Source organism: Diadema setosum, chromosome 21, assembly GCF_964275005.1.
Source record: "Diadema setosum chromosome 21, eeDiaSeto1, whole genome shotgun sequence".
Classification (NCBI taxonomy): domain Eukaryota; kingdom Metazoa; phylum Echinodermata; class Echinoidea; order Diadematoida; family Diadematidae; genus Diadema; species Diadema setosum.
The window spans coordinates 12,978,449-12,992,028 of record NC_092705.1 but is presented as its reverse complement, the minus strand read 5'-3'; the positions used below and the strand labels follow the sequence as shown (position 1 = coordinate 12,992,028).

The 13,580-nt window shown below is 37.5% G+C and overlaps 1 protein-coding gene across 1 annotated transcript; it reads left to right on the top strand.

The window, feature by feature from the left end:
• The first annotated feature begins 2,391 nt into the window (after window positions 1-2,391).
• LOC140244562 (uncharacterized) lies at window positions 2,392-11,621 on the top strand. The gene is made up of 6 exons (XM_072324187.1): window positions 2,392-2,575; window positions 3,991-4,246; window positions 5,235-5,341; window positions 6,513-6,699; window positions 7,394-7,564; window positions 9,432-11,621. Exons 2-6 carry the CDS (start codon window positions 4,003-4,005, stop codon window positions 9,569-9,571), a joined length of 849 nt encoding a protein of 282 aa, XP_072180288.1. The 5' UTR covers window positions 2,392-2,575; window positions 3,991-4,002; the 3' UTR covers window positions 9,572-11,621.
• The last annotated feature ends 1,959 nt before the right edge of the window (window positions 11,622-13,580 follow it).

Sequence of the window (13,580 nt, the reverse complement as noted above, 5' to 3'; positions counted from 1 at the left end):
TTTGCAAACAAACTCATGTTTTTGTCTTGTTTCCTCTCTAGGATAAAAGGATAAAGTGTTTTAATGCCTTTTTAGGTTTTTATCACATATACATTTTTATGTATGTAATACATCAACAAAATATAAATGAATAAATGAATAAATAGATAACTAAATATATAATGAATGGTGACGTATGCATATAATAGAGGATATTAGACAGCCTACAATGTACGCAAAGTTGCACTCTAACAACTCTGTGTACCTACTAACAACTTCGAAGTTGTGCTCAAGATAATATATCAATATGTATGTAATTTGTCGATATTTTTTTCCTTTTAACTTTCTTGTCTCTCTCTCTCTCTCTCTCTCTCTGTGGGGGGGGGGGGGGGAGGGGGGCGGTGGTGTTGAGGATTGGACAACGCATTTGCCGAAGAGGGCGCTCTGGTCTGCAATGAAACTACTTGTTCAATCAAACCCAATTATCATTCTAGAAAACTGAGTCAGTGCCATCGCCGCCCTCTGATTGCTTTTCGTAAGATGACACAACGATTAGCTCGTTTTACCACAACGTTTTGGCGCTACACATTTTCAATTCTAAATGTTTCATTATGAAGACGGTAAATGATCTGAACAATATGACATCAATTCATACTGACCTTATACGTTTGCATACCTTATAAATGGGGGAGGGTGGGGAGAGAGACCAATATAATTTTTACAAACTTGCTTATTTTAAGCATCAACGTTTAAAACAAATCACTTTCAAATTTAGAACCAGAACAACTCTACGAGTGCTTAAGTCTATCGCCTGGAAGATGTACTATTTTCTTTTGATTGAACCATTGCCAGTTTTTAGCGGAATAGCTCGGCTCCCTGCCATGTAGTTCCTCGTGTGATCTTAATTCTGAAACTTTACTTATTTATTTATTCATATATATATATATATATATATATATATATATATATATATATATGTATATAATATATGTATATATATATTTACCTGCTTATTTGTTTGTTGCTCTGTTTCTGTGTGATTATCCATTATCCTTGTTCGCTGCGTGGCGTTATGTGTGGACAACAATATAAACAAAATATAAAGGGAATTCCACATAAATTCATTTTTCATGAAAATTACACATTCCATCAACTTGATACTGACATATAGTAATTATTCCTCCTGCTTTCTGAAAGCGTTTAGTCAAGTGCTCTTTCATTATGCTAGAAAAGTGAATTTTTGTGGAATCTTCTTTATATTTTTCTTCATATTGTTGTCTACACATACGTCATAACCTCTATAGTAGTCTCCTCATTCAGCAGTTCCAACGCCAAGACTTTAAAAATTCATAACTTTTGCATCGATTCCTCAAACTTTCACTGATGTGTTCTACTAATGTTGCTTCTTTCACTCAACCCACGTTGCTTGCGGTTTGGGTTCCCTTTAATAATGAAAGCTACAGTAAATATAGAAAAGTATTACAAAGATATAGCGGATGTTTGGGGAAAATTTCTCACAGTAGACTGGGACGTAATGATATATCGTATCTAGGAATGCTGCCAGGGTGCTGGACACAAGCATAGAACTGTAGATTAAATCTTGCAGACGTGAAGTCCTAAAAGGTCCACTTATTCATTCTGAGGTTGCTTGCCTTCAGCAAAGTTCACCACAATGTACATAATTTGCATATAAAGTACATCTGCATCTCTTCATATTCAAATTAGCTTAGAGAACCAAAGGAAATTGAGGAATTGAGGAATCCAACTAAAATGTAAGAACCTATGATTCATCAAAACTGCCAGTGAAAGCAGGAGGGATGAAGATGACAACTAGCTGGGGTATATATATTATATATATATATATATATATATGTGTGTGTGTGTATATATATATATATATATTGATTCTATAAACCGTTGGTGAATACAGCATGAACTTTGTTCCAGTTTTGTTACTTATATACCTAACACAGAATGTTGAACGATAAAGCCAGATGATGTGATGATGTGGGTATATGAATGAATGAACACAAGGAAAGAAATAAAGGTGTTGAGTGGAGTAGAGTTCAATCAGAAGTGGTGACAACTTGAAGACCCGTAGATACTGAACTAAATGGCAAACCTGAACCGAAAAGGACTTTATCTTCAACTTAGCTGTCTTAGAATATAAACACTTAGCTTGTGGATGAGGAATACAACTTGTTAGCTGTTGAGCTATTTTATCTAAACGTAGGGAAATCGCTTCTTCTGATTGCCAAGCTACAAAACACACACGGGTCAAAGTCTGTCTCTATGTTAAAACAAAGAAAATAATGTGGAATGCATCCCTACAATGTTATCGCGCGCTATCAGCGGGCTTTGCGGCTGCAGCTGCGATGGCAAACAAATGGTTCTACATCTCAACCGAGAGAGCTCCGCACGCCTGCTGCACATGTTTCCACGGTCAGGTGTCCTCTATACGCAGAGTCAAATTTAGAATCACATCATTCCACGTGAGGCATTTAAATCACAACTCCGTGGGAGAGAGAAAAAGCGGTCTTGAAAAGCTTCCGGTGTTCATGACGAAATACTCCCCCAGCTTGGACAGAATATTGAGGTAAATACCGTATTACGTATAGATATTGAAATGTTGACAAAAAATTCGGTAAGAGGTGATTGAAAAACAAAATAATTCTGACATTCATCGATCTGTTTAGTCATCAATTTCTTATAATCATATATATATATATATATATACTAACTTTTTCCTCTGTTGGCCCATTCCGGCCACTAAAATCTTTAAATCTGAAATATAGTGGCCCAACATGATGGCGAACGTAAAGAGCCATTTTTACTCTTAGGTGCCCGATCGGGCCATCTGAAGACAAACTTTTTGGAAATTAGGTGACCATTCATCAATTTCTTTAGTGGTCCCTGTATAAGCCCTGTATAATATATTCATATACATATGTGTGTGTGTGTGTGTGTGTGTGTGTGTGTGTTTGTTTGTTTATATATATGATTACATGTGTATATGCATCCTTCTCATTTATCTGTGCCTGCACAATTTCTCAAAACATATGATGCCATTTCAATAAAAGCTCTGTTTGGCAAACAGGAATGCATATCTGTAAAATCATACGTAGGGTATGCAGTGGTGTGGTAATTAATCAATATAAAAACAATGAACAACATATATATATATATACATATATATATACATATATATATATATATATATATATATACAAATACATAAATCTTTAAAAGAGAAGTCTTGCTATTCCAGTTGCATACATCATATTTCTCTAATTACTACATCATTTTATTCAAGTGCGACATCATAAGAAAGCCTGATTAATTTTCTTGACAATGACAACTTACTTATTTACATCATCCATTCATGGAATGCCCTCTCCGACTGAGTATGAGGAAAGATCAAATTTGCAATATTGCATTTTAAAATTAAACATAAGGGTAGACCAAACAATCATCTAATGTTTAGGAAATTTGCGTTTTGAAAGTGCTCACATTTTAGCATTAATTGTTCTAGTGGCCCTTTTTTGTCGAAACAGTCCATTACCAATACCAGAAATGTTGCGACTTTTCACTTCTGATCTGTTCTCATACCCAGCTGTTTTTCACATTCTAGGAACACCCGGTCATAGCAAGTGAGGTGTCATTTCACTGATTATTAATCAGGCTTTCTTGTGATGTCATATTTGATAAAAATGATGCTGGTATAAGAGAAACATGATTTATCAAACTTTAATTGCAGAACTTTTTTGAAGGGTCTATATGCTATCATACTTTGATAATTGAATGAGACACGGTTGAATAGTCCCAGTCAGTGATGACGACACGGGAAATGTGTGTACCAAAGTGGTCCACCTTATAGACAAAATAGAAAGTAAGTACGAAAATAATAGAAATAGGGTTGTTATGTTTGTACTGTATACAGTAGGGCCTATTTAACATTTTGCAGACTTTACCTATGTCTAATATTATTGTACCGAACATCTGCAGCTTAAGAGTGACGCCATTATGATTCTTCATCGTGCACTACTGCTGGGGATGACATTAATTGGTTCGATATCAACAGTGAAGTCATCGGCTGACGCAATGTCGACCTCAACGTTGAGCAAAAGAATGGCGATTAGTCTCCTAACAGTCTCCAGTTTGGTTGCAACAGTCCGGAGTGCCGCAACGTCCGAGGACAGTACGGTCGTAACAGTAACTGACTTAATGACAACTGGGCTGGAGACTACGGTAATTCCCACAACACCAGGTACGGACTCACCTTTCATATTATGTCTACACTCCATTTATTCATTTGTAAATGAGTTCAAAACCTGACTTATCTGCATCTCAGTCAGTCAGTAATTTATATATTTCTTCACCTGTTCAATCATAATATTTTCGCCACAAATAAGATAAAACCTCACAATCTAAAATAAACCCCCCCCCCAAAAAAAAGAAACCCCCACAAATAAACCAACCAAATAAAAACTGCAGGTTCCAATGAAAGATGTAACACACTATCTGAAAAGTCTTTGCCAGCAATTACAAAAGATGTTAATCAATCTGCATTTTGTCATGTATATCAATTTGCTCATGGTGAAGTTACATTGTAAGTTGTTTACGAGATCTCGAATGTAATGTGCATTGTAATTATATTTTGGTTTATGATATCGCGAATTTAATGCAGCCATTGGTCATACCGTTTTAAAAAATGCCATGTCATCGTCGGATAGGCAGTTTGAAAACCGTAGATTAATGGGATGAACGTAGGTTTTGTCAAAGATTTGAATTTAGCTTTTAAAAAAGTCTAGTTTCAAGTGTATTTGCTAATCAGAAAAGAAAGCTGAGGGTGTATATAGGAGACAAAAAGGATTTTTTTTTTTTTAAATGACGGAAACCCACAAAAAACCTTCCAAACCAAGATTCTGCCTGGAAGTTTTCTGCAATTCCTTTTGCTAACCATATTAGTAACACGGAAACATGCAGATTATGTTCAGTCTAGGAAACGATGCATTCTAATGTCTTTTGTTAATCATATTCGTACCTTAGCAATGATTGAAATATGATGTCACCGACAGAATCTTGGTGAGGAAGATTTCTACAGTGGGGCTATCATAATAACATTTAGATATTATTTGGCCACACAAGTAATGTTGAGGGTATCATATTAAATCAACACAAGTCATCGTACATTTGTATGGCATAGTTCCTTTAAGACTCACACTCATTGTACATATATTTTCCTTGGACCCCAGAACCTTGCCCGACCGCTCGGTGGCAAGTGCAGAACGAAGAGGGCGACATTTGCATGTTGATGACCTTCAACGCATCTATCTCTATACGGACGGATGAATTAGAGCAGGTGAGCGTTAAGCACAGGGGTTGAATTGAAACAAAGTCATGTTATAGTTTATAGTTCTTTGATTCCAAGATTCAATGTCTTTTTTTCCATCAAACCATCAAGTTGTGTCACTTCAGCACTAAAAAATTGCATGGCTTTTTCTTTACTCAAACTCCTTATAAGAAAACTACGGATTCACTACTCAAATATTGAAAGTCTTTTTTTTTTTTATCAATGATATATGAGAACATGCATAGTTGCTCTGCATGAAAAAGAAGGCGTGACCAGCAGCAAAATTAGATTTTTTTTCCCTTTAGTAATCATTCTAATCAACAACAGCTAATTAGACCTCTTCAGGATTGTATAATGGCTTTTGAACAGAAAATAGTTATCCCCGATTTATATTAATGTATTTGGTTGATACTCCTCTCGTTTAAACATTATAGTGAGTAGATTGTAACGAGATCAATTCCTCCACCCGGGAGTACAGCGTGTTTGACAAATTGTGCCCCTCTAAATCCAAGTGTGACAAGTGTAATAATGATGGTTACATTCCAGTATTCCAGAGGTTCGTTAATCCGTAAACGGAATAAGATTCATTATTCCGAAGGTTCTTTAATCTGCAAACGAAAGAAGGATTTCGTTCGTTATGATACGCTCCTTCTATTAATTTTCTGATGAACGAACCTTCAGAATAACGAACCTTATTTCACTTTCAAACGAACGACCCCTCGGAATAACCTCTGGAATGATGCCACAAATATTCGAATTAACGAACCGCATTTCAATCTCGGATTAACCAACCTTCGTAATAACGAACATCACCCATAATGATAATGAAAGAGCCTTCTGGGAGACACTGCCTATACAGTACTATTGAAAAAAAAAACCCACCTTGCTCTGTGTGAGTCAGATTATGTTATAATCGTATCTTTTTAAAAATGCAACTTTCATTCATCACCACTTCCTGCAGTCCTGTAGGATCTTCGACAGCCACCGAGTTATTCTGCTCGTAAATTTGGAAGTAGTGGTCACAGTAACATTAAAATCAATAATAGGTCTACACAAATTTCCGTTGTTCTTGTTCTCACTTTATCTGCACAAACAAGACGTATGAATACATAGACTAATGACTTTGTTTCTATACTGCGATGTTGCAACCTACTCAGAAATGTGATGTCATGTATTACAGACCGTGCCATATATCACCGAAACGAATTCGGTCGCCAACTCGATTTGCCGCAGCGGCACGTCGTCGTTCTCGGTGGTTTTCGCTGCCGACGACGACATGCTCTGGGAACTCGTGCTCAACTTCACAGATGACGAGCGAGAATACATCATGGACGAAGCCGTTGTGATCCTACGTAACGCCAGCGGAGGTAAGCTCGAGCCTACGCTATAATCATACCCATGGCAGAGGGCGTGGAAACTGGCATGTGGAATCATCCAGCTCCGTTTGGTGTTTGAGCTAGCGCCATCATTCTGGTTCAATGTCATTCATCGTGTTCAAACTTATTTCATTCATTTTATAGCATTTTAGTTTCCTCTCTATTGGGTCAACTGCACATTATAGCTTTGTATATTACCATGTTGTTGTACATTCATAATGGTTCCCACTCACAAGCTCTGCTTCTTGGAGACTCATATTCATTTTTTTTTTGTGCTTCATGTTAATTTTCTACTGTGATTATGTTTGGTTTTCAATAAATTTAATTGAAAAAAAAAAAAAACCCAACTCGATCATGATGTAAGACTTTGAAGTAATTGTGTATACGAAGGTCGACGATCGAGAATGTTTCTTGAGTTTTTTTATCAACAATTTCAATTCAATTCATTTATTTTCATTCTCATTTACAATTTTTTTTTAACTTTCTGATATCCAGATTACCAATATTGTGCTCTAATATAGTTGTTGTGCATGGACTTATTCTTTCACAAGTAACGATTTTCAGAAAAAAACCTATTCTGATCAAACAAAACCAATAAATGAGTTATTCATCTATTTCATTTGTTTGTTTTTGTTTCACTTGTTCATTCAATTATTTGAAAATCCTCAATTTGTCTTTGTTGCAGATTTCGTAACAGATTTCCATATGCCCGGGCCGATCTTCACAGCTCCCCACGGAATGTACTATACTTGTGACACGGTGAAAATTGGAGCAGACGAATCTACAGTCACCTTGGCATCGCCAATCCTACAACCATTCGTTCATCACACGCCTGGTGTTTGCGACCTCGGTGAAGGTATTTCGAGCGATATTTTACGTGTTTGTTATATTATATAAAGCTGTCTTACCTAAAGGGCCTATCGATCTCTCTGGAGACGTCGTCGCGACTGCCGCGAGTCAAAAGACCAATATGGCTTGTACACTCACTAAGATGGTGACTCTAGGACGACTTCAGAGACGTCTCCAAGTAGGGGAGGGGGGGGGGGGTTAATTTTTCCGTCCGGAAGTCGGGTAGACGTCTACTCAGTCGCGGAGACGTCTCCGCAACGTCTCCGGTCCGGTAGATCGCAAATGAGTCTCCGCAAGGTCGTCGAGACGTCTCCAAGACGTCTCCGAGACCATCTGGAGACTGTAAAAATTTTCCACGACTCCACGGAGATTCGGCTAGATTCCAGGAGACGTTGCTGAGACGTCTTTGCGACTACGGAGATTCGAGTCGCCATGAGATTGCATAATCTCCAGCCCAATGAGATGCCCACTAAGACTCAATTCAACAGACAAAAATAAACTATGAAAAGCTAAACGGTCGTTTAAATCGTTTCAGCACATTCACATTCCCATACGAAGTAGCTACCTTTCTGTGTATTCCAATATCACTGTACATTGAATTCGTTCCTTGCACAATGCTTTTTAACACAAAGAATGAAATTGCTTACTATTACGTGCAGTACTGGACTTTGGCCTATAAATGATATTGATGCAGAGTCCATTCAAACCAAATCGAAACTGATCTAAATGTTGTGGCTGTATTGCAATGTTTATATTCAGGATCACAATTCAGCGTTATAAGGTTATGCATTTATGACTTTTAAAGATACCCCTGAAACTGATAGGGGACTGAAGAAATATTCGGAGTGAAATATCAGTCAGTTTTCTGTTTTGTTTTGTTTTGTTTTGTTTGTGTGTGTGTTGTTCTTGGTTTTTTTTTTTTTTTGGGGGGGGGCGTTGGTTGTTGTTCATTTTCCATCTGTGAAGATGGCTGGATAGCCCATATTCAGCTACACTAAGCTGGTCTTCCGTGGGGTCCAGTTGGATGTGGGGTGGGACCACTTCACCGGGTTAGACACCCTGCTCTTTGCGATGAATAAATGAAGCGGGATCTTTTACGTGCATGAGCTGTGACTCTCTCATACACGGGACCTCCATTTTATGTCTTATCCGAGGTAATATTACGGCTGATAGCAGCTTGTGTGAAGGTGCATCACGTCTTATAAAAACGTGATGACACTTACTTCAGAAGTCGTGCTATTCATATGAAAAGAAAATGCTTTGTGTAGGTCATCATTTCAACTAAAATAAACTTGATAAACCATAGTACGTATCCATGCATTGTAAGTATGTCTACTGTTGTCTTACATGTCTGCATGATGCGCGATTGTGAATAGAATGACATGTGGCACCCGCGCATTCCTTTTCAAAAATTATGTAAAATAATACATTCTACTTACTCATTTTCAGAAATTTACTCACTTTTAGAAGATAAGGTTAAGAATAATAATATTCTTCTTAACCTTATCTTCTGAAAGTGAGTAAATTCTATCAAAAGCTATATGTATTGATCACATCGATTTCCCATGTGAATACAAATGAGAATGCCTTCAGCTTTAACCCGTTCCATACTGAATTCTGAAATCCCCGTAGACTTATTAATACACAGGCGTTTTATCATGTTCATGAAGCATTTTGTCCGACAAAGCTCCCAGACAAATTTGCTCTCAGCCAATCAGCTGCAAGGATTTCAATAACTTGTAACAGTTTGTCAGAAAATATCCGACCAAACTGCTTCATGAAATGCCCTCAGGTTCCCGAATGGAACGGCTTAAATGGGGCATCATCTTTGAAACCATTAATTTTTCATCTCCTTTTCAATGTCTTTCATCCAGCTTACGAATGCCCTCAGGGAAAGTCACCGAACGTTGGTCTCATCGTAGGCTGCACCGTTGGGGCCGTGGCCTGTGTCGGGACCGTCGGTGCGGTGATCTTTCTCAGGAGGAAGAAGAAAACCGACTACACTACCTTCTAGTTTCGATTTATAACCGTATATCTTCCTGGAAAAAAAAAAGAGTTACCCGCATAACACATGGGCATGGATGATTTTGCACATGGATTAATATAGTTGCTATTGATTGATGATAACAATGGTTAGAGACGATTCGAAATTACAGCACCTTGAAAGTGGGGACACACATATCGTGAGAACAACCCTGCTTGAAAGAACATAGTGTCCCACAGTGTGAGAAACACTGTGTGAAATCTCTTCACATTGTTAAATTAGAGCGTTTTAATGAATGAATGAATGAACGAAACAGCATTTATATAGCGTCATTTATTTGTATAAACATTGAAAGGCTCCCACAAAGTGTCACACATCATCCACAAAGTTGTTGGAAAAGATAAGTCTACAGTTCAGAATTGAAGGTATTGAGGTTGTTGCAATTCCGAAGCTGGACTGGTAGAGAGTTCCACAGACGTGGCGCAACAGAAGAGAAGGCTCTATCCCCATACATTTTTAGGCGGGTATTGGGGACATGGAGAGTCAGGCCAGTACAACGTAGTCCTGGTCGTCGCTGTCGTACACTGATAAGTGCAGACACGTAGCCAGTAGACAAGTTATACAAGTTTAACAGTGAGAACACATTGTGAATTATCAAGTCACGGTGTGACACAGAACATTACCATGTGAACACTCTGTGAAAACCAAACCACAGTGTGAAATCATCTCCAATTCGAGCCTTTTCACATAGTCGACTATGTGACTTATCTTTTCCAACATAGTCGACTATGTGACCACACTGTGAACACAATGTGGGACACTGTGGGACACTGTGGGACACTGTGTGAAATCATCTCCAATTCGAGCCTTTTCACATAGTCGACTATGTGACTTATCTTGTCCAACATAGTCGACTATGTGACCACACTGTGAACACACTGTGGGACACTGTGTTCTTTCCAGTAGAGAAATAAAGACAAACAAACCAACAAAAATGTCGACATCACGTAAAACACTTGATACGATGTTCCACATTAAATATTACAGAAATATGTTTAATACGAACCAGATTATAGGATCTTTTGTTGTTTTCTAGTAGTGTTAACCTAAATAATGATGATTTATTGGAAACAGAAGTATAACATCTGCAAGTTTGGCCTCCTCAACTCGAGCAATCACCTCATGATTGAGTTGTTTTAAGCTAAAATAGAACATATCGTGTGAGGTTGAAAGATCTACTGATATATCAGCTAAAGTGTACTAATTGCAGCAAAGTACTATATCACTCTTTCACAAGAAACTGAGTCCCAAATGTATGAAGATAACACAAGCAGTTGATAACGAAACTAGTTCAATCCAGTCTTGTTAATTCAAGACATTTGCGATTAAAGCTTCTTTAAAACATGATGGAAATTATGGAAAATTTTTAATCATAACTCAAGGAAAATTCTTGCTATATATAATTAATGAGTATAAGGTATCCCTGAAAGATTTGATTTTGCTGTATCTGATGATGGACTTTATTCTACAAAATTCTTAATACAATTCTGTGGATTGCGTGAATACAGAAAAAAAAGCGTGACAAAGAGTGAAGTTGTAGAAAAGTCCGACAAGAAAGTAGTGAATCTTTAAAGTTTTAGTACCTCTATCGCTGGATTTCTGATGTCACAGTTGGACAAAGATAAGAAACTACGAAGAGAATAAAACATTTTTTTTTTCAAATGAAATTTACGCGTTCTTTCCACTTGTTGCTTACGAAATTATGTTGAGTGTAATACCATTACCTCTGTTTTCTGAAAAAGGTAAGCCAAGCGTTATTTCATCATGCCAGCTTACGTAATCCAGAGACAATAAAGTGACACCAGTTTAAAACGGTCAACGAGAAATGGTCAACCATGGTACATTAACAGAGAGTAATTGAATCAATGGTGACTATTCTTCAGATTTATGAATGGTTGCATTCTGCTTTAATATTGATAGCTTCTTATTATTTGAAGTGACGAGACGTATTCTAATACATGTAAAGAATGTCGTGTAATAAATCTGATGCTGATATTTCTTGCAATAAACTGTGATTATTTCTATCATAAATCAAAATTTGTCATGCGTGTTATCCCCTAGTGCTCCTGTAATTATATACCGATATCAAGAAAACAGACTTGAACGAGCCAGGAATATTTTATATATATATATATATATATATATATATATATATATATATATATATACATAGATTGTTCTTCCGTCAGAAATGGAAAGATAGGACGTATCATTTGAGTGATTACACATACTGTATGCACATGGTCACAAGACGAAATTATTACAACACCACCGGAGTTTACTCGGCGTTAATTCGTTGCCTCGTTCCGTAGATCTCCATTATAGCTTTCTTGACGAGTCCTTTTGACCGGTCATTATTAAAGTAGACTATTTCCTGACACGTGCAACAAATAACGATGAATTCCAGCGAGCCCTGCATGGAATCTTTGGAGTAATTCAAATAACGACACAATGCCAACTGTGTACGACCATGGACATGGAGGAGAACAAGGACAAACCTGAAGGAGTGTTTCTAAATCCCTGAAACAAATTTCCACTTGAAATTATGTGCACTTTGCTATGTAAAAATTAGATTGTGAATTTCTGCCAGACTAGTGTGATGTAAACATCTCGATAAAGTGATATCTTTATTGTCATTGCTCCATTCAATTTGACTTTATCATAACTCGCCATATCAAACGCCGAATCCTTTGACCGTGCATACGCACTTCGAAGTACAAGGTCGAAGTCTAACACAGATAACCGACTGTATAACATTGCAAATTGATAGACAAAAATCTCTCAGCGAGAAAATGCACACACCTAGACGAATGTGCGACGAGAAATCAGCACCTGCAACTGTCGTGATATGAAACAGGTACGTTGTTATGATAAATGTTGCCTCTAAACTGTGTGACACATTGTTCTAATCATTTTGTTTACAGTTGTACATTGGTACTGATAGTGATTGAATAGTTCGTGACATGCAGTTACGCTACCTTTCTGTAATCTATTAACATAGCGCACATACACGGCTTTGAGGTGTACATACATGATGTATTAAGTGTAGTGTACCACAAAAGATTGTGAACATGAAGTCTCTAATTCACACTATCTATCCAGAGTTTTGAGCCTATAATACAATTTCAACGTAACCAAAGACTTCTTATTCGATATCTGTGGCGTATACGGGAGGAATGTGTCATGCTCGCTCGCGTCCAGCTCACATCATGACTTTAATTTCACTCCTTGAAATTGCCAAATATATAGTGTTAAATCCTATGGGAACAAAAGCAAGTGAAACGAAAGTATCGGTACATTTACGCAAGTCGATATATTGTTCGTTGCAGATGTAGTCACTGAAAATTAGTGCAGCACCGACGGGTCACATGTTGTTCCACAAGCCATGACTCTCGGCAGACTTATACTCCTCGCGTTTACTTTGGCTTCCTGTACATCGGCCACTACCACCACTTCCACCTCCCGGACAGATGCGGTGTCGACCACCTATGTAGGTACAACCTGGGACAACTCGACTACCTTGGCGACGACGACGACCACGTCCACGGCAAACGATTCGACGACAGCCAGTAGTAATGACTCAACGACGACCCAATCAATTGCCTTTACTTCACCAGGTGAATGATGTATATATAACGCTATTTCCAGCCATAATGGAAAATGCGGAATAAATAATAGTTTGGGGAAATCTGATAAAAAGCATGAAAATATTCAGGAAAAATGCAAATATTGCCCTTTAGAAAAAATGTATTAATATGGACTCAATGTAGCATTGAACTGACAAAAGCACAAAATACATCTTATACTACTAAATTATGTATGTTAATGATAAAAAAGAGACTTTTTGAGAAATAGAAATATACCTAAATTCCCCCATGACCTGTTTTGTATCCACATCCAATATATACACCCATTTTTTGGCATCGCCCCCAATTTCCCCTAAAATTATATTGATGGTACAATCCTCAATCTACGCACA